The following is a 22,094-nucleotide window of genomic DNA, read 5'->3' as shown; positions in this document are numbered from 1 at the left end:
AAAAGATGTAGAAAATTGATATATAAGTTATTATGCTAGCATGACAAATTTTAGTATAGTGATGTGAGTCTACAAATGAATTAGTCAAATTAGCAAATTTTACGAGATAAGATGACGATGTCCCTTCATTAAAAAATAAATAAATAAATCTCTTTAAAATGTTGTTAACAAATGATTTCTTTTTTAATTTATAATTTTTTTAATTTCAAAATATAATATTTAATGTTTCAATATTATAAAATATAAATAGCAGGCTGCCGGCATGTAACATTAATTATTAAGGAAACCAGCGTATGATTAATGAAAGAATTGTTTTTGCTGTTCGATGTGAGCTTTGATTCACGGGTTGCTGAAAAAATTAACAGAAATGAAAATATTTTAAGCGGAAAAAAGAAAAATGATACCGATATGCCATGTGGCTTAGTTGACGGTGATAAAAACATTTTATGTAATATAATTGATTGATAATAAGTACTATCATATTTATTTACTCTGCATATCGTATACTGATAGGCATGAGTTTGGTCTTCGAAGAATTGATATTGGCACACGTGTTGTGCATAGGAGAGAACTCACACACTCTCGTGTGGATGATTCAGATGTGATAGGAACAAAACATGATGAAGAAAAGATCCGGATGATGATTATGGCAAAAGTCTCTCTGTTATTCCCATCGCGGGGATGAGAAGCTTGGGAAAGACTACACTTGCAAAGTTTGTGTTCAACAACAAGAGGATAGATGGGTGTTTTTTTATTAAAGATGTGAGTGTGTGTTTCTCATGACTTTGATATTAACAGATTGATTATCAAAATCATCAATTCTATTAATGATTCAGCTTCTGTTGAAATCTTTCCTCTCCAACAAAAATTAAACATGTTGGATCTGGAGTAATTGCAAAATCAATTAAAAAACAAGTTTATTGGTTAAAAATTCTTACTTGTCTTAGATAACGTGTGAAATGAAGATCGTGTTAAATAAGTTGAGTTGAAATATTTAATTAGAGTAGGTGTTGCAGGAAGTAAAATTCTAATGACTACACGTAGTCAAATAATTATTTCTGTGGTGGACATTGTTCCCTCTCACATTTTAAAAGGTCTTTTATTAAAGGATTCATTGTCTCTATTTGTCAAATGGGCATTTAAAGGAGGAGAAGAGGAAAAATATCCCCATTTGGTAAATATTGGGGGAGAAATTGTGAAAAGATGTGGAGGAATTTCATTGACTGTAAGAACATTAGGGAGTTTACTATTTTTAAAATTTAGAGCAAATGCATGGGAAAACGTGAGAGATAATGAAATTTGGAATATACTATAGAAAAAATGTGACATTTTACCTGCACTTAAATTAAGTTACGATCTCATGTTATCCTACTTGAGACAATGCTTTGCATTGTTTTCCCTTTACCCAAAGGATTATGGTTGCAATACTTCTAAGGTAACTTCACTTTGGTGGGCACTTAGACTCCTTGCTTCACCATATAAGAATATGACACTAGAAGATGTTGCCAATCAGTATTTGTATGAACTACAGTCAAAATCTTTTCTTCAAAATTTTGTTGACATTGGTAGTGTTTATACATTTAAAACACATGATTTGGTGCATGATCTTGCTCTTTTTGTAGCAAAAGATGAGTGTCTATTTATCAATTCACACATTCAAAATATTCTTGAGAATGTTTGACATCTGTCTTTTGTTGAAAAAAATTTACTTAACAGTTCATTCACCACAAAGTCAATAGTTGTGAGAATCATCTTGTTTCCAAATGCTACAACAAGAGCCATCAATGAAGCTTTACTAAATACTTTTCTGTCAAAGTTCAAATACTTGTGAGTTTTGGATTTAAGTTATTTAGCATGTGAGACTTTGTCTCGTTCCATTGGTAAGTTGAAACACTTGAGATATTTCAACATTATGGAAAATTACAATATTAAGAAACTCCCCAGTTCTATTTGCAAGCTCCAACATTTGCAAGTGTTGAAACTTGATGGATGCACGAAATTAGAAGCATTGCCAAAAGGATTAAGAAAATTGATCAGTCTTCAACAATCGGAGATAACCACAAAGAAATTTGTTTTGCCTGAAATTGAGATTGCCAACTTGAGTTCACTTACATATTTGTCTATTTATTCAAGTAAAAATTTGGAGATCGTTTTCGATGGGGTGAAATTCCCCACTCTTAAACTATTAATTGTTGCTTATTGTTCAAGTCTTAAGTCTTTGCCAATGGATGTTAAAACTTTTCCTGAATTAGAAACTCTAGTTGTTAAAGATTGTTGTAATTTGGACTTGGAACTATGGAAGGACCAAAATGAAGAACAAAACCCCAAGTTGAAGTTAAAATTTGTTCGATTTTGGGATTTACCACAATTGATAGTCTTGCCTCAATGACTTCAAGAAACTGCTAGCTCATTACAATACTGGAGTATTTTAAATTGCAACAACCTTGAAATGCTTCCAGATTTGTTGTCAACTCTAACTAATCTGAAAACATTTGGTATAGAAGATTGTCCAAAGCTTCTATCTTTCCCAAATAGCATTCATCACCTTAGCACACTTGAAATTTTGGTAATTGGAGGTTGTCCTGAATTATGTAGAAAATGCCAACCCCATGTATGTTGGACACTTTTGGCCAAAAATATCACATATCAAATAAGTTTTGATTTTGAAGAACCAGAAGAATGGGAGGAAGAGGAAGAGGAAGATGAAGATGAAGAAGAATGCTTTAATGAAATAGATAAGCATTGAAGCCATGTTTTTTTTTTCTATTTCTATTATGTAGAAAGTTTTTCATTATGATTCTCTTAATATGTTTTGAACTCTTCATGAGTATAACGATTCACATCAAATTGAATTTGGATCATTTGTTTAGTGTATGTAAGCCTCTTTCTTATTATATCTCTTTTATCTTCCAAATTGTCTTTTTGTGAAAATAAATTTGAGTTTCTAGATATGGAATTTCAATTTACAACCTCCATGATATTTGTGTAATACTATAATAGTTGTTTAGATTTTAAAACTCAGAACTATGGTGAGTGTTCCTTCTTCATCTATATTGATATCTAAATAGTGATTTGATCGTATATTTAATAAGAGTTAATCACTTTTATTGTCAGTGTAAAGTTTTTTACACGGGCAACCAATCAGATATGTTAATAGTGTCTTTTTTATTTTAATTTAATTAAATGAGTAAATGACATGACACTATTAATAGATCTGATTGGTTGTCAATGTAAAAAAACTTTACACTAGCAATGTATAAGTGACTCATTTAATAAATTAGATTGGAGATAGAATTTAAAATAAATTTTTGAGTTTTATCCCTTGAATAAGAAGCTTAATAAAACATATGATTAAATAGAGATGATTATCATAAACAATTTGTTGGTGTTATTTTTCATGAATCTGAATAGCAAATTTTAATTAACTCAAGTCTATAATATTATTAAAACTAGATTTTGACCTAAAAGCGTTGGATGGGTTTATTAATATTATATATGGTATAATAATGAAGTATTATAATTATTTAAAAATATTACATTAAGTTATAAAAATAAATATTTATAAAATACTTGTTGAAATTATACATAAAACCGTATATTTGTCCAAATCATATTAATTATATAAATTATTTGTATATGATATAATATTGAGGATATTGGAAATATTTAAAAATAAATATTATATTAATGTTATAAATAATTTTTGTTGAAATTATATATAAAAAATTAACATATATTTGTCAAAATTATATTAAATATAGAAATTATTTCGAAACTAATAATTTACAAAATTTTAATTTATAAGTTAAAATATTTATAAATTATATGTAGAAAATGTATATTTGTCAAAATTTAGGAGACAAACAATTATATGATACCGAAACACTAACTAAATTATTTATTTTTATACTATGAAATATAAAGTAATTGATCTTTGATAAAATGAAGATTCCACAACTATTTAGAAAGCTAAAAAAAATAATTTTCTAAGAATACAATTTTGTATAAAAATAATAATATATCACATAAAGGTTTTTTTTTTCATTTTGTATCTATAAGTGAATTTTATGGACCACTACTAATTCAATAAATTAACAACTTCAACTAAATTAAATTTTCAACTTTTAAATAGCATTTTAATCCTCGACTAAATTATCAACTAATAAGCAGAACCAAGATTATGACAAGATTATTTTGTGGTTAAGGGTGTGCATAGTTTAATTTTTTAAAAAATCACATCGTACCATTTTATTAAACTAAATTGATTTATAAATTATTTAAATCACATCAATAAACTAATTTTGAATAAAAATACTTTTATAAATAATTTAGAATAATTTCAAAATCAAATCCATTCAAATTGATTTTAGGAACATAACCAATTTTAAATATTTAAAAAAAAATACTTTTTCCATTAAATTGTGAACAAAGTCCTAATTAATTCACTTTTTATAGACAAATTAAAAAAAATTACTAATTAGACATTTAACTCGAAACTAATTAAGTAGACAAATATAACATAAAGATAAAAAAAAAATTGCTTCTTTTATTAAAAAAATTACACAAACAAACCTGCATAAGTCAATTCAAATGCATATGAAAAGATATAACTTTCATGTAAAAAATTAACTATGAAATATGATTTGATAACTATAACTACTTCAGTAGACTTAAGATGATCAAAAGGTAAAAAAATAAAAAAATAAATACAATGATTGTAAGCAATACTAAAACATTTTATGTAATACTATAAATCATTAAATCATAAGATTTGAGAGACATAAACAAATTATTTTGATTTAATTTTATTTTATTATTTAAAAAATGGTACACCTGAAACTAATTATCAATACAATTCAATTTTTAAAATTCATTTTATGTAAACAATGCTGATTGATTTTTTTCAAATTTATTATGACTTTTTTAAATAGTGTAATTTCAAATATAAATCCGTTCGATTTTTTCACACCCTACTTGCGGCTGTTGTTACATAGTTTGACATCTGATTTGAGAGCGGCACAGTTATGATCTTTTAAACATATCATGTTCAGCATGTAAACAAAAGAAGATGGTAAAGATTAGAAACGAAATGCATATAGACAACGCGAATGCAACTCTTAGTGGCCAGGTGTTTTATTTTACCTTTATTACTCCTCTTCTGCAAAAAAACATCAATCCTTGACATGCGCACACATTCATAATGCTACCATGCTATGGCCAAACATTCTCGCAAGATTCACTCGTCTCATAGAAGTTCACATAATTGATAATAGTAACTTCAGTTCTACTGAAATCAGATTTTAGGCTAAAGAAGTAGAATACTAATCTCTAGGTTCAGGAAAGCTCTCGGCTGCGCTTAGCAGCAGCAACAACAGCATTCATTAGTGTTCCACGGAACCCACCTTTTTCCAACTCATGAATGCCCGTAATTGTTGTCCCTCCCGGAGAAGTAACGTCATCCTTCAGCTGTCCCGGGTGCTTCCCACTCAGGCTCACCATTGATGCTGCTCCCAATACCTGGAACACACAATTCAAGCAAACAAATGTAGGTATGTTAAGCTAGGAATGCACAAGTTTTGACCCTTCAACATATTTTTTAGCAACATGCTTTCATATTCAAGCAACAGTAATTGCATTAACTGTAACCTTATTTTTTGGTCTTTTTGAATTGCTAGTATGTGCTTATATACAGGCACTGTGTTGGTTAAACTAAAACCAGTAAAAATTTGTGGCCAAGTTTAACAATGGATCATCATCATAATTTGGATGCACTAGTGTAGTAGATGACTTTTCTATGAACTGGATGCTTTTGATTAATTGGACTTAATTCTTGCTCAACCTGTCCAGTAAACACTGCAACATAGAAGAAACTTGGTATACTTGAATCAAAAGTTTGATTTGTTGTTAGAGACCTTTATCTATTGCATAGACTGAATTACATTACACAGTAAAGCTAATAATAACATTATAAAAATTTAATCCAAATTACATTACACTGCAACTCAACCAATCTTCTACTTAGTTATGAAAGCCAGAGTTCTTATCTTGGCAAACTAGAAATACCATGCCATAGAAATTGAAATACATTTTTACTATTCTAAAATTTAAAATAGATTAATTGCAACATATTTGACACGTGAAATATACTTTTGTTTATTATATCCGACTTCATGACAATATAAGGCAATGCAAGAGCAAGCATTAGATAAATTATAAACATTTGGAGAAATAGAACATGAATTTCCCTTATTAAATGGTCGAAGGATAGTATTTCACTTCACTTACAGTTTGGGAAGCCAAACTTAATGAAAGATCGCGTGGTAGACCAGCTGCTACTCCTCCATCAGCCAAAGCCTCTATTGCTAGATAAACGTAAGCAGGACCACTGCCACTGAACAATTTAGGAAAAATAAAACAAGCTTTAGTAAATACATCAAATTTTAGTGAATACAAGTAAATGTTATAGAGATATATAGGCTGTTAGATGTATAGCCATCGCACAACTGAGAACACAAGCTACACCAATACAAAATCTGAAAAATAGGGACAAGGCTCATAAATTAGTTGAACAGAGATAGAATCAATTTACAATGCTAATTGGGATTGAAAGTACAAGCATTATATAAAGGAGAATGAGAGAGGTATGGAGCTGGGGTAGAAGCCTGAGTTCTGAGTTCAATTCCCATGTACACACAAAACAAAAAAATAAAATAAAAAGCACAATAAATAACCAATAGAATATTCAGAGCCCAGACACTCTTCGATTGTTCTTCCAAATGCAAATAACTTAGAATTGAATGCCAATAGCAGACCTAGATTTAAACCCCTCCTTTTCTTCTAACCATGTACTAGTATAATCACTTAACTCCCAAGAAAATTTATGTTTATCAAAGATGAATGAAATTTCTTGTTGATTTCTCGGATATTGTCCAAATATTATTCTGTGATTTTAGAAGATGGGATCCACATACCTCAGACCAGTTATTCCATCAAAATACTTTTCATCAGCTTTCCATATTTTGCCAATTGCCCCAAATAATTTAGCTATTACAGTTCCATCTTCTTCTGTTGCAGCTGCTCCCAAGCTCATGACTGTCATAGTTTCATTTTAGTTATCTATTCATTCAAGTCTAGAATTCTCAACAATGCAAAGTAATACAGAAAGAAATGTAATAAATAAGGAACATCCATGGTTTTATAGAATAAAAACATACAAGGCACAGAATTTACCATAATATGAAAGAGAAGGCATTCTTGACCTTGTAATTTAGGAAGAAGGCCCTCTTCATAATTGAGATTATTTACCCGTGCAATTCATGCCTCCAAATCAAAAAAAGAAAATAAAAAAATGCTGAGACTACAAGATCAAACTGTAACAAGTGTACATATCAGAGAATACTTTTGGGAGCCTGTCAACCCCACTCTTCATAAAAGGGAAGAACAAAACCACTACGACAGACTATTATAATAAATCATGTCTAACTTCCATCACATGAAAGAGCCTCATTCATCTAACACAAATATCAGTCATAATAATAATCATCTTCCTCTCATAGTTACCAACAAAGATGCATAATAATACAATATATAACAACCATCCAATATAAATATTAAAGGCCAGTCATGTTCTAAATGTAGTTGTCTTCTATATACACAAAACACCTAAAACAGGACCTTGGCATCACAAAAATAAGGCTTTTAACAGACAATTCTGACACCAAAAGAGTGTTCAAAATGTTCCACCAAGTATGAATTGGACAGCCGGCTGAAACGGTCACAAAAAAGAAGGAAAAATCTTATATGTTTGCAGACATTAAATGATTTTTGCAGTAAGAAGCTTAAATACCAGATTAACAACAAACAAGTTAATTCCACCAGAACTTTCAAGTTGCCCATCAGAATTGACTTTTCTATCAAAAATTTTGAACACAAAGCAATAACTGAGGAACAAAATACAATATGCTTTTAAAAGTAAAAGAAAAATAATAATACCTGATGCTGCCTCACCAACAGCAGCGGGTGTATTAGGCATCACTCTTATAAATCTGTCGTTCCCAGCCCATTCCTACATTTTATGAAACAACCATTTTCCTTAAAATTATGCAACTAACTATGTCTGCAAGGCTAAAAAAGAGTGAAAAGCATCTTGCACACCTTGTGTGAAATATATCGGCTTGGTTTGAGAAAATATTTTTCCATTTTCTATTGTCATTTTTAATTAAAAAAAAAACACCTTATTTTTATTTTTGTTTCTTGTTTTCAAAACCTTTTCCAGAAACAATGAAAACAACTTTTATAATGAGTTTAACTGTAATGCAGCGAGTCTAAAATGTTTTACAATATCATTTCATCAAAAATCATCTGTAGATAACTCTTAAAATATTTATTATAAAAGTCAACGAACTTAAATTCTTTTAAAATTCTGTACTTGTTTCCTTTTTGTTTACATTAATTCACATACAAACTTAAGCCATAAACATTTTTTCAAGCTAAACCAAAAAAATGTTCTATTCCTACTCAAATTATAATCCAACAGCACAAGTAGACATAGCAAAACAGGAAGAAAAAAATTACTACTTTCGGTAACCTGAAGATCTTTCAACTTGACACCAGCAGCGACCGAAACCAAAAGCTTGTTCTTCGTCAGCAGCGGCGTCAATTTCGTGACCACATCTTTCACTGCAACAACACAGCACGTAAGTGAAAACGCAAGTCGAGTATGAACAAAGTGAGATCGAAATCGAAACCGCGGCAAAAATAAGTACCTAATTGAGGTTTGACCGATAAAACGACGACGTTGCTTTCGCGAACGACCTGCGAGTGCGAGGAAAAGGAAATGAAAACGGCGTCGCGTAAGTTAGTTTCAGCGATAAAAGAAAAAGGGAGGGAATAGTAATACGTCGTCGTTTGAAGAGAGAACGGTGACGCCGAAGGATTCGAAGGCGGCGCGGCGCGCGGGGTTGGAGTGAACGGCGGTGCGAATACGAGAAGGCGGCAAGATGCCGGAACGGACGGCGCCTCTGGCAATGGACTCGGCCATTTTTCCGGCGCCGATGAAGCCGAGAGTGTAGCTATCGGCGGAAATCGGAACGATTTCCATTTTTGGTTCTGTGGCCGAGAAATCGATATCGATCTCAAACTCAATTCGCGAGTGTTGCAGGTTTAGTTTGTTAGGGAAGCAGGGAAAGCAGTGAGGCAGTGATGCAGATTAGTTCGACCACCCTTTCACTTCCACTTGTGTTGTTTCACTTGCATACTCAACTTCACGTCACGTGAAAAAATATATAAATTCTTATTATAAGTTATAACAACCTTTTTATTTGTAAAAAAAATATTTAGAATAAATATCTTTAAATAAAAAATGAAAAAATATATTGCAATACCGTATATTTTAAGGTAATTTAATTAATTATATAATTAAATTGTATGATTAGTTTTGTAAAGTATTATTAGTGACGTGAGAATAAGAAATTTTTGAGAATTAAATTGTTCGAGTCAATTTGAGTTAAAGTTTATTGAGATAGTTAAAATGAGAATATAAAAGTTTTTTTAAGACGTGAATCTTATGAGTTTATATTTTAAGATAAATTAGAGAAGGTCTACAAAACTCGAGAAAACTCTTTTCAATTTTCTTATCTTCATTCATCTTTTGTTCTTCCTACACCTAATTCAAGAGGATTATTGGTGATTCCAAGCTTATGAAACCAAGAACACCAAGTCAGAGGTTGTATGGTTTCTTCTTTCTCTTCTCTTTTTCTCGATTCAAATTGACAAGAGGTAAGAGAAGCTTGGTATTTTTTTTGTTGATTTTGATGATTTTCTAGTTGTTGGTTGTCTTGAAGTCATTTTTGTCCGATGAAATTGATGGAAATGATGAATTGAATCCGTTATAAAAGAGTACCCTTGAATGGTGTTCTTGGGTTGCTTGGTCGAATCTAATGTTAGGATGGTTGCATGTGTTGTTTAAGGTTGTTTTGGTGTTGTTTATATGGTATGTATCATATATATTAGATTGGATGTTGGGTCTTTGCTGCATTTCAGTAGATTAGGCGATTAAGTTTTTGCATAAGTGCAAAAACAAATATCTTGTTGGACACGTCTTCATGGTGTTAGGTGTGGTTTGAAGTTAGAAGTTTTCATTCTTGACATGGGGCACAAGTTTGATGGTATCAAGCATGATGAGAGCGAATTGTCTTTGATTTTGTCACATTCGAATGAGTTTGAATGGCATCAGGTGTGAGAAGAGAAAATCATATCTATCTAGATTGATGTCAAATGCCAATGGAGTGGTGTTGGGCATGAATCAAGTAGAAGCCTTCTACCTAATTGGGGTCGAAGATGAACTTTTATTACACTAGACGCAAGAGAGTGGGAGACTCTTTGCCTCAGTCGTACCAAGCACACGGAGTTTGACATTGGACGTGAGCGGGATAGGAACCCCCTATCTCTTGGTGTTGGGTGCCTAAGGGATGGCATCGAGCACGAGTTGCATAATTTTAATGTGATGTTTAAGTTTTTCTGTGATTGAAAAATTATGACTAAGTTGTATGATGAAGATGATATGATGATAGTTCTTTATGTTTGAAGTTGATGTACTATATAATGATGTTTATGTTGTTAAGTTGTAAAGTTATATGATGTTATAATTGATCAAGTTGCCAAGTTGTTAGACAAGTGGTATACATATGTGTCTTTATTATGATACATAAAAATTAGAGGAAAATAATAGATGTTTTAGAAATTAAAATATCTCATTGTGTATATAAGTTATGGTATTCCAATAACTCAATTGAGATCCTTTAGTAAGTAAATTGGCTACTAAAATGGTAATTATTTTAAGTTATCTCCTCTAAGTTTTGTGTGGAATCCATATGTGGACAAAGCCAAAGCATATATATATAAAGCAATCATCTGAACAAAGTACAAGGTCAAAAACTTAGTTCCTAATTGAATATTAGAAGGACATAATATTTGAAAAGTAGTTAATAAACTAATCCTATAGAAATTTTTACTATGACAATAATACTTTCATGACTTGAGTGGTGAAACCTGATAAATCAAATTTAAATAACTTTTTTTAAGAATTTTTTTATAGTAATATTCAATCATAAAACTTATTTTTAATATAAAAAATTGTTGTATTTAATCATAATTTTATTAAAAGTATATAAAAAATTAGCAATATTTAATTTAGACTTTTTTATTTAAAAGATTTCTAATAATATTAAAAAATTCAAACTTTAATGAATGCTTTTATAAAATGATTTTTTTGAGACTTTTAATATAATCTATATATATCATTCAACAATTTCCGTCACCCTTGGACAATCTTACATAAATCTTTTGATTTTTTTTTTATTCGTCCCTGGAGTATCCACCGCTGACAGCAGTGACTAATTTCCTCGCTACTTTGGAGGCACCTCAAAGGGTGGGATAACTGACCCCAAGATTTAACGCGGCTGCATACACAAGGCAGGATTCGAACCCTGACCTTGCTTAAGCGTGGATCAACCCCTACCGCTAAATCATACGCTTAGGGTTAAATCTTTAGATTTAATGAGACTTTTGTTTTTTTTTTTATTTCTCTTACTTTTTTCTTTCTGTCTCATCATTCGTCTTTCATCTCTTAGGCCTCACTCTCCTTCTCTCTTTTTTTCTCTTTCCTCTTCTATTTTTCTTTCATCTCTCCCACTTCTCTACTTTTTTTTTCCTATTTTTTTATAGCTAATATTGATGTAAAACTTATTAATATTTTTTTCTATCTGTTTGAATTATAAAAATTTAAAATTATATTTAAATTAATAAATATTATCTATTATTAAATTTTTAAACTACTAAATATTTAAATCTTGACTAATATTTATTATTTACAAAGTATAATATTGAAATTTTAAACATATATTAAAAATAATTTTTATATACAGTAAAAATTAAATTATCTTATTTAAATTAAAAAATATGAAATTATCCAATCTAAATATTGTTTTAGATATAAACAAATTGTTGATATAAATAATATTAAATTCAATCTTTTTAAATAAAATTTTATGTCTAAGTTTTATATATGAAAAAAAATCGTAATTAAAAGATGGGACTCCATTGCATTTCCTCAGTTAAATTTTTTACGAAAATTAGTTATTGAGAAATACTTTTTCATTAAAAAAAATGTTTTACATTGCTACGTAAGTAATGTGTTGCCAAGTTGGTTTTTTTTTTTTTTTTTTTTTTTTTTTTTAGGGAACGTGTTGCCAAGTTAATTGTACATGAATCAACACCAAAAAAAAGTTAATTGTACATGAATAAATCTTTTGGGTCGGATACATACTCGGAAAGGAATTAATTTCGGTTACAGTTACTGCGTGTTTGGTACAAAGGAAAAAAATAAGTGAAAAATAAAGCAGAAAGAAAAAAAGATAAAAATAAATAAGTAAATAAATAATTGATTATTTAATTGAAAAGGAATATATGAAAAATAAATAATAAATATAAATATAAATAAATAAAAGAATAAAACCTACCACATTTTAATTTTTTATCCTCTCCATATCCAAAAAACTTCACTTATCCATTATTTTATTTTCACTATCTTCACCTTATTTATTTACCATCTCTTTCTTTACCGTATTTTTTTTTGAGAATTGCTTCATCGGTTGAAGAAAAGTTCCGAATCAGCGTTTGAATGTATAAAATATTTATAATTTTTAATAAATTTATTATAAAATAATTATTTAATTTAATATTTTATAATTTAAATTATTATTTTAAATTTTCGAAATATGTTTCGGAACGTAGAATTTTTCTTTCTTGTTTTTGTTTTTTAATCAAACAAGACATTATGGGAGAATTCTTGCGCGTCATACAAATGAGAATTTTGATTCGATATCTCACCTCCCCCTTTGACTTGTCTAAATCATCCTCATTCAGTGAAATCGATATCGAAATTGGTTTTGTATTGTGTGTACTACTTTCATCACACAACGGAAGCGATGACATCATTGAGATGTGAGTGAAGGTTGGCCTTTTCTTTTGTCATTTTTCGAGGCAGATCTTAACATATATATCTATTCACTATCATTCCCAGGAAATTGTATAGCCAAGATCAAAGAGAGATGGCACAGCTATTTGTGAAGCAAGCAAAGCAATACGCAGCTGCAAGACCAACTTATCCTCCCCAACTCTTTCAATTCATCGCTTCTAAGACTCCCTCTCACAACCTCGTTTGGGATGTTGGCACCGGGAGCGGCCAAGCTGCTAAATCTGTAGACCTACTTTCTTCTCCTTCTCTATCTTAATTTTTTTTTTCTTTTAGTTTTTCACTTTCCCTATCAGTTAAGTCATCAATTCTAGAATTTAATTTAGCATAAACTTCTTACTGTGTCATCCCTTCATAATTGTTTTTGCGCTTTAACCAAAATTAAGTTGTAATTTCAGTTAGCTGCGATATACGAGAATGTGATAGCCACAGATGCTAGTGAGAAACAGCTTGAATTTGCAGCCAAGATCCCTAACGTGCGATACCAACACACCCCATCAATCATGTCTATGACCGAGCTTGAACAAATGGTGTCACCTCAAGGAACCATAGACCTTGTGACCATAGCCCAATCCTTGCACTGGTTTGACCTACCAACCTTCTACCAACAAGTCAAGTGGGTTCTCAAGAAGCCTCATGGAGTCATTGCTGCTTGGTGTTACTATTTGCCACGAGTTAGTGATGCAGTAGACACTGTCCTTGATCAATTTTATTCCACTGAAGTAAGCCCTTATTGGGACCCAGCACGTAAATTGGTTGATAACATTTATAGAACCATTGATTTCCCATTTAAGCCTGTGGAGGGAACAGATCACACAGGACCCTTTGAGTTTGTGACAGAGACTGTGATGGATTTGGATGATTTCTTGACTTACATAAAATCATGGTCAGCATATCAGACGGCAAAGGAGAAAGGAGTGGAGCTTCTTGGGGAGGATGTGCTTCAAAAATTTAAGCTTGCTTGGGGTGAAGATGGTCAAAAGGTTGCAAAGTTTCCGATTTATTTGAGAATTGGAAGAGCATGGGATGCCTAAGAATATGCAAATGGTTGCTTTTACTTGGTGGGAAATGTGACAAGTGGCATCTTTTATCCATTGATCGAATAATTTAGCTTGTTATTTGAATTTTGAGGAAGTCAAAAACATAAATTGATCCTTCACAGCAGTCTAAAAACATAAAAGGAGTTGAGCCTTCTTTTGTTTTTGCTAATGTGGTAAGTTGTCATGAATAAATTTTGTTGTATGTTTCACTGTACCAAGTAAATTTTGATAGAAAAGCACTAGTAGTACATTATTTGATATTCTTATTTTATATTTTCTTATTATTAGGTTAAATTCCACTGAACTCACAGAGCATACTTATTAGGATTTCTCTTAATATTTTTTTTAAAGAAGTTAAATAGTACATTGTTAAAAGATGGAAAAAGCTTAAACGATGAAGATAGGGACAAAAGTCGCAATAGAAGCTAAATGAAATCTCTGCAATAGATCTGAACTCATTATTAGAATATTAAACAGCCACCTTATTTAATAGCAGGACTGCAGGAGTTAAGTTAGCTAGGTAATTCATCGTGTATTTTTTTATATGGAAATCGTATTCTTTTTCCTAATAACAAATAAAGACCAAATAATCATAATTCATCAAATTCTAAATTCAGCAAATGGTTCCAAATACATCACACAAGATTCGATATATACATTATGTGGAAAACCCAGAATATTACTTGAGTGTAAGGAAAAAGTGATTTTGTCGACAAAAAATTATATATTATATTAAAAATAAATTAGACGTGTCTAAATACATTATTTTTAAAAATGTACAACAAAAAATAAATTGGTATATTGAAACGAAGAACAATATTAAAATCAATAAAAATTAGTATTATAGTATATTAAAAATTAAATCAAATTTTATAAAAAAGAATTACATACATTTATCTTATTTACATAAAATAATACATTAGTTAATTAAATCATGCACTTAAAAACATTTAATTATCTTAATTAAAAACATATTTTTTGTCTTAATATTTTCCATTTAGTTAGTCATATCAATACTAAACTATCTAGAGCTAATTGTGTGGAAAAAATAAAAAATAAAGAAAACGTCAAGAATGTAAACTTTACAATTTTTCTTTTTACAAATAATAAAATGAGATGAAGACATTACATAGACTTAAACCGTGTTTATTTTTTAACATGTTTATCTGGGGTTAAACTAAAACCATTGATTAGCCAAGCAAATTAATTAATAATTAGCTATGATATCAACAATCAAGAGATCTTATTCAATTAATTGTAAAACTCTTTTGATACTAACTTCAATTCTGACGTATGAACTAAAATATTACCGGTGATGTTTTATTACTAGTAACTAGTAACTAGTAAGGGCTTTTAGTCTTCAACAATAAAATTAAATGTACACTTACGCACAAGGGAGACTTTGTTTGGAACGTGGGAGAGAGAGAGATCTGATTTAGGTGAGGGAGATCTGAAATATTAACATTTTTAATATATGGCAGAAAATTGGGGCGACGAGAAATATAGAAATTATTGGGTGAGAGTGAGACCGAGGGAGATCGGAGATCTGAATTATGAATCACACAAGTCACAAAATTGAGGGTTAAGACTTAAGAGCAAAAAAGAGATGGCAGAGCTATTTGTGAAGCAAGCAAAGCAATATGCAGATGCAAAACCAACTTATCCTCCACAACTCTTTCAATACGTTTCTTCAAAGACTCCCTCTCACAACCTCGCTTGGGACGTTGCTACCGGAAGTGGCCAAGCTGCCAAATCAGTATATTTTATTTTCTTTCTTCTCCTTCTCTACCACTTTTCCTATATCTAAAATGTTGCATTAAATATCAAAATTACACTAATAATTCTTTGTCAATTTCCGCAATCAAGCATATAAGTAGAAAAAGATTAATATAGTGTAGGTATTTCTAACAATTAATGGTTAGTATATAAGTAGAAAAAAATAGAGTGTGTATACAATTTCACAAAATATTGAAGGTTACGTTAACCAAAATTAGTTTGTAATTTCAGTTAGCCAAGTTGTACAAGAATGTGATAGCCACAGATGCCAGTGAGAAACAACTTGAATTTGCAACCAAGCTCCCAAACGTGAGATACCAACACACCCCATCAACCATGTCCATGACCGAGCTTGAACAAATGGTGGCACCTCGAGGAACCATAGACCTTGTGACCATTGCCCAAGCCTTACACTGGTTTGACCTACCAACCCTCTACCAACAAGTCAAGTGGGTTCTCAAGAAGCCTCATGGAGTCATTGCTGCTTGGTGTTACTATCTGCCACGAGTTAATAGTGATGTAGACACTATACTTGATCAATTATATTCCATTAGTGCAAGCCCTTATTGGGACTCAGCATGTACATTGTTTGATGATAAGTATAGAAGCATTGATTTTCCATTTGAGCTTGTGGATGGGGCAGATCACACAGGACCCTTTGAGTTTGTAACAGAGACTGTGATGGATTTGGATGATTTCTTGACTTATATAAAATCATGGTCAGCGTATCAGACGGCAAAGGAGAAAGGAGTGGAGCTTCTTGGGGATGATGTTGTTCAAAAGCTTAAACTTGCTTGGGGTGAAGGTGATAAAAAGATGGTCAAATTTCCGGTTTATTTGAGAATTGGAAGAGTAGGGAATGTCTGAAAATATGTAAATTAAATGATATGTTAGTTTTTTGTCAGAAGTGGAACAAGAAACTTCTTTTATGCATTAATTAAATAATTTAGCTTCTTTGGTACTATTTGAATCATTGTATTCATTGATACAATATTAACTGCAGGGCTCTGCAGTTATTTTTCAACTGCAGAAAATGCGGATCCTTAATATTAAGGTTGTAAATTGATGTGGTTATTAAAAAGTAGATGAAATAATAATATTACGATAACAATTGTAGATGCTAACTGTTAAGTAAAACTTTGGGTTATAGTATCTTCTAAGGATGGGTGAAAAGGAGAACTTAAAATCTACAAGGAAAATCAATCCTGATGCATCCTAAAAGAGTTGAGCTCCTATATATGCATTTTGCTTGTGTTATTAATGTTTTGATTTGGTGTTAACAAATTATGTTTTGATTGATATTTTTTATAAATACTTAAAAATAAAAAATACGGAAAGAAAAATAAGTGGTCTTCTTCGGTAAGTTATCAACTTATGCACAATTTTTATAGAAATTCTTTCTCTAAGTTCTTTGAAAGTTGAGGTATATAAAATAATTTTAGTTTATAAAAAAAAGTAATTCGTTTTTCTAAAGTATTGTATTACAGGTTTAGAATTTTTTTTTTGAAACGGGTCATTTTAATATAAATCCAACTTAATTAAGTAGAAGTATAACAATATAAATAGATAAATATTACAAACATGTCCTTGAACACTCTCTTAATAGTTTAAATTTATTATAAATCATTAAAATTGATAAATTTTACATGTTATTTAATGAATAATAGTTATTATAATAAGTTTTAAGAGGATTTTAGGGAGAATAATGATAATATCCTTCATACTTTCTGATAAAATTGAAGTTTAACTATGATAATCTATGCAGTAAAAAATAAAAAATAAATAAAAAGGTCGATACGGGTATTTCTCAATGCAAGATTCTATTTATAATTAAAATAACATAACAGTCTTAAGCTTTGTCATTCTTTACGATACTGGAATTAATTCAAAGTTTAAAATTTATTTTTTCACCAATCATTTCAACAGTTTTTTTTTTTTTTTCCTTTTGTGTTTGTTTAGTGCATTCAAATACCAATTTCTAAAAGCAAAACAAGTAGTACCATATTAACAAAATAATTTTATACACTAATATTGATATGAAAGCTTCATAATATTAGTACTTCCATTTAAATTATTGTAGTTTACCCATAATCACGATAATCAATTAATATAGGTTTGTTTTAATTGAATTAAAGATCTTGAATTCGAATTTTAAATATATAGTTATTTTAAATAATTGAAGGAGAAATTTTTATCTATCATAGTCTTACGCAGTTTAAATATAATTTAAAATGACTGTAACATTAATTATTTTTTTAATTTATCTTTATACAAATTATTTAATACCACCATAATTAAAAGTATTATATTTATTTAGACAATAAAATTGTATGAAATAATAATATATTTATTGTTATATTTAATATGTGTATCTTGAAGGATAGTAATTATGAGAAGGAGAAATTAATTATTAATTAATATTATAATTGTCATTTGTTTTGTAGCTGTACAATGGCTGCAAAATTACAAAAGGCCCAAACGTATAAATACTAAAGAGCTCTATTGAGGCACTTTTAAACTCTGTAACTGTTAATGGACGCTAAGATGGGAAGCCTCTTCGAATCCATCGGAAACTTCTTCGGCGGCGGTGAGCAGATCCCGTGGTGCGACCGCGACGTCATCGCTGTAATCTACCTTTCCTTTCTTCTATCAATCTCAAATCCAACATTTCCTTCTTTCTTTTATTTTTATTTTTATTTTTATTTTTCGTGTCTGTATTTTAAAACTACTTTTCGCATCAGAAATTCGAATATGTTGGGATTGATGATTTTTTCTGAATCCGTTCCTGATAGGGGACTCCAACACTGTTGCGCCTTGAGTCGATTCGCGGCTCTTTTTTGTGCTAATTTGTTTAACGTTAATATCTTATTCGATGCATTGAATCGATATTTTGTCCTAGACATCTCCTTAAATTGATCTTGGATATTTGTTTTTTGGATTATTTAACTTTTCAGTAATCGTAGATTCCGCTCTGATCCCTAACTAAAATCATGGTGAAAAATTGAAAAAGTTGAAGCAACTATATGTTGCTTTAGCCTAAGTATTTGATTTGGTCGAATTGAAAGTTAATTCAAACGCACACTTAGATTTTAAAATAAAATTGCAAAATGAGTAGAAGTGGAGAAAATTCTGTTGGTAATTCTCTGGTTGATCAGTTATGGGATCGCAAATACACTGTTTGACTTGTTATCATTGATTTCCTCTACTGTTATTTGCTTTCCTTCCTTCAGTCTTAACTATTTTGCATGTTTTGAAGGGCTGTGAAAGGGAAGTTGCAGAGGCTGCTAATGGTGACTCTGAGGAGCGGAAGAATGAGAGTATAATGAGGTTGTCATGGGCACTTGTTCATTCAAGGCAAAAGGAAGATATTCAACGTGGCATAGCCATGCTTGAAAGTACTGTAACTTACAGATTTATTTTCAGTTTAATTATGTTTTTTGTAGTATGCCGTTGTGATCTGCTTTTTGTAAAAATATAGTTCATATTTTTGGCACTAGCCTCTATTCTCTGTTTTTCGGATGCTTTGAAAACCAGTTTCATGTTTTAAGATTCTATTCCAACAATTCTGTATAGGTGCAGCGGTTTAAAAGACATCTCATTACTTTCATCCGATTCATTTTTTTATTGATTAAGCTTAATCATCTTTAAATATTCATCTGAATGCCCTATCACCTTTTTATCCCTGGGGTTTTATGATGAGTCATGACATCTCAAAACTATAATGTATAATTAAGGTACTAGTCTTGGGCACTAGCCATGATTTCTCAGTTCATTATGGCAAAATTAATGAAATGCCACTCAGAGCATAAGATGTCCCATTTGTTCATTGTGAGTTGTCTGATTATTCTGCCAGCCTGATGGACAATTAGAAATTCACCAAAATAGCATATGCAATGCACTCTGAAATTGCCAATGGGGTCATTATGGCATTGTAGTTTTCTGTGATTATCTTGCAAACTTAATGTAAGATGCTGAATTTACTAAACTAGCATTTGCAAGGCACCTATTTAACCATGGCCTTCAAGATCACTCAAATTTCCTACAGCTATTTATGTTCACTTATAAATCACTGAAAATATTGTTCTGTTCTTTAATCTGCCTTGAACAATGCAATTCAGATTTCTTCTATTAAAGGACAGCACATTTAGCCCTTTATGTTTTCTTTTATTTTTATTTTTTTAAAAAAAAAAAGATATCCTGAGCTGCTTATGCTACTGAGTTCTGGCAATTGCCACAGCCTCTTCCCTTCTTTCTATCACTTTCCTTATATAGTGTTACACAGAGATGTTTGATGGTAAGTATTATGACCTTTATATGTATGGCTAACCTTTTACGTCCTTAATTGTGATGTGCAGCTTCTTTGGGCAATGATAAAAGTCCTTTGCATCAAAGAGAGAAGCTTTATCTTCTGGCTGTTGGTTACTATAGAAGTAATGACTATGCAAGGAGCCGGCAGCTTGTGGAGCAATGTTTGGAGGTTTGTCTTTCTCACTTATAGATAATAGACAGAAACTGGGCTGTTTGCTAGTTTCTTTTTTTTCTTTCCTGTTTTCACTTTTTAATTACAAAATTGCCACCCTGTTTTCAATTTGTTTCATGTTTTCAAATATTTGTATAGTAAATACCGAAAACATTTTTTTTTCTTGTTTTATTCGTTTCCCGTATAAATCTTTAAACAGAAGTTGATAGTTTTGTAATTAAAAAGTGAAAACAGAAAATGAAAACCCAAGTAAACAGACCCTAATTTTCTTACTTTTTCCACTGCTGGATTGTCATTTCAAGTAATGCCCCATGTTATCAACAAGCCACTATAGAACTTGTCATAGTTAACAACTGATAGATAGTAATTTCGTTCGCTGCATAACTTAGATAATGGATCTTCGTATTAGTCTTGTGGGAGCCTGGGAATATTAAGACCCATTGTTATCCTTATGATTATGAGGATGTCAAGACTCAAGTGCCCACAGACCACAATTTTGATTCTATGCTGGAAGATTTATTATTTTTTTTTTCCTCAACAACAGCTGAATTTCTTTCATTTAGCTGGTACTGAATCTATCTATAACTTTCGTTTTTGTTCCATTATTTGGAAGTTTCCACCATATTGGAAGGCTGCTTTTTTCTTATTAATATGTTATTATTTGCAAATTAGTGGGTTTTGCAAGTCTGGTAGTCATCATCAGATTTAATTTTGATCCAGTTCCACTGTTAATGTACATAATATTTTTGTATAAAATCCTAGTTATTTCAATGATGTGGCACTTTCTTGAATATTGGCAGCTAGAGAAGTTTTACACTAACAATGGGCCAAACTTTAACCCTGTCGTAATCATATTAAAATTCGGTCATCATGGCCTAACATGAATGATTCTCTTTCAGCATTTTTCCTTTTTTATTCCTCTTAATTTTATGCGTGCGGGCCTCTTTTTCTTGCAGATTGCTCCTGATTGGAGGCAGGCACTATCCCTCAAGAAAATAGTTGAAGACCGGATTGCTAAAGGTACAACTCGTTTCTTGAGCTTTTGTTCCATCACTATAGCATTAACTAAGGAACTGCAAATGTTTGTTGTATCAATGCAGATGGTGTAATAGGAATTGGCATCACTGCAACAGCTGTGGGACTTATAGTTGGTGGCATTGCTACCGCATTGGCCCGGAGGAATTGAGAATCTATAACGATTGTTTCCTCAGAAATAATCTCAACCGCTCATGAGCGTAGCCTCTTTTTTTTTTTTTTTTTTTCTTCTGGAAACATGTTACAGTCAATGAGAACGTTGACAACTACTGTTTTTGACCTTTTCTTCTTTGTTAAAGGGAGCATTTTTACTGAATAGATGATTTCCAAGGCAATTTTTTTTTTTTTTTTTTAACTCTGGGTGGGTTACACATGCCCCATTGAATAGATCTGGCATTTATTGATAATAAAAAAAATCTATAAATGGGGAACCTTGCATAAAATGGCTCACGTTTGATATTAAGTACGTCTTGTTTTTGACAAGTCACTTAGAAGTCAAATCCTTATTCCTTGAAGCAAATACTTCTTGCTCTTATGTGAATCTGAACATTTGGATTCGAATAAAGGTAAAATCGTGGATCTTGGATACAGATCGTGAATTCTTGTTTATATAGATAAAAGATAATAAATGAAAAGACAAAATCCTCAACTTTATGCTAATTAACAAGATTTGGGCTTTCATTTAGTATGTTTCACTTTCAAGTATTGTCTCTATGCCAACAATGTGCAG

At 30.8% G+C, this 22,094-nt stretch overlaps 4 protein-coding genes and 1 pseudogene across 4 annotated transcripts; 4 read left to right on the top strand and 1 right to left on the bottom strand.

The window, feature by feature from the left end:
- Positions 1-460: 460 nt before the first annotated feature.
- Positions 461-2,814, top strand: LOC145958728 (putative disease resistance protein RGA1; annotated as a pseudogene).
- Positions 2,815-5,096: 2,282 nt separating this feature from the next.
- On the bottom strand, positions 5,097-9,265 carry P5CR (pyrroline-5- carboxylate (P5C) reductase). Its single transcript, XM_020380380.3, has 7 exons — positions 8,900-9,265; positions 8,766-8,814; positions 8,588-8,679; positions 7,993-8,065; positions 6,972-7,092; positions 6,286-6,391; positions 5,097-5,517 (listed from the first exon to the last, which is right to left on the bottom strand). Exons 1-7 carry the CDS (start codon positions 9,098-9,100, stop codon positions 5,335-5,337), a joined length of 825 nt encoding a protein of 274 aa, XP_020235969.2. The 5' UTR covers positions 9,101-9,265; the 3' UTR covers positions 5,097-5,334.
- A 3,816-nt stretch (positions 9,266-13,081) lies between these two features.
- Positions 13,082-14,331, top strand: LOC109815633 (S-adenosyl-L-methionine-dependent methyltransferases superfamily protein). Its single transcript, XM_020380393.3, has 2 exons — positions 13,082-13,259; positions 13,432-14,331. Exons 1-2 carry the CDS (start codon positions 13,110-13,112, stop codon positions 14,065-14,067), a joined length of 786 nt encoding a protein of 261 aa, XP_020235982.2. The 5' UTR covers positions 13,082-13,109; the 3' UTR covers positions 14,068-14,331.
- Positions 14,332-14,474: 143 nt separating this feature from the next.
- Positions 14,475-16,952, top strand: LOC109815648 (uncharacterized). Its single transcript, XM_020380413.3, has 2 exons — positions 14,475-15,829; positions 16,081-16,952. Exons 1-2 carry the CDS (start codon positions 15,680-15,682, stop codon positions 16,714-16,716), a joined length of 786 nt encoding a protein of 261 aa, XP_020236002.1. The 5' UTR covers positions 14,475-15,679; the 3' UTR covers positions 16,717-16,952.
- A 1,369-nt stretch (positions 16,953-18,321) lies between these two features.
- On the top strand, positions 18,322-21,682 carry BIGYIN (Tetratricopeptide repeat (TPR)-like superfamily protein). The gene is made up of 5 exons (XM_020380401.3): positions 18,322-18,474; positions 19,106-19,244; positions 20,205-20,326; positions 21,286-21,349; positions 21,430-21,682. The coding sequence occupies exons 1-5, from the start codon at positions 18,382-18,384 to the stop codon at positions 21,513-21,515; spliced, it is 504 nt and encodes a 167-aa protein (XP_020235990.1). The 5' UTR covers positions 18,322-18,381; the 3' UTR covers positions 21,516-21,682.
- Positions 21,683-22,094: the final 412 nt, after the last annotated feature.

This window comes from Cajanus cajan, chromosome 6 (assembly GCF_000230855.2).
Source record: "Cajanus cajan strain Asha chromosome 6, NIPB_CcT2T_4, whole genome shotgun sequence".
NCBI classification, from domain to species: Eukaryota; Viridiplantae; Streptophyta; class Magnoliopsida; order Fabales; family Fabaceae; genus Cajanus; species Cajanus cajan.
This window is presented reverse-complemented; position numbering and strand designations above follow the sequence as displayed.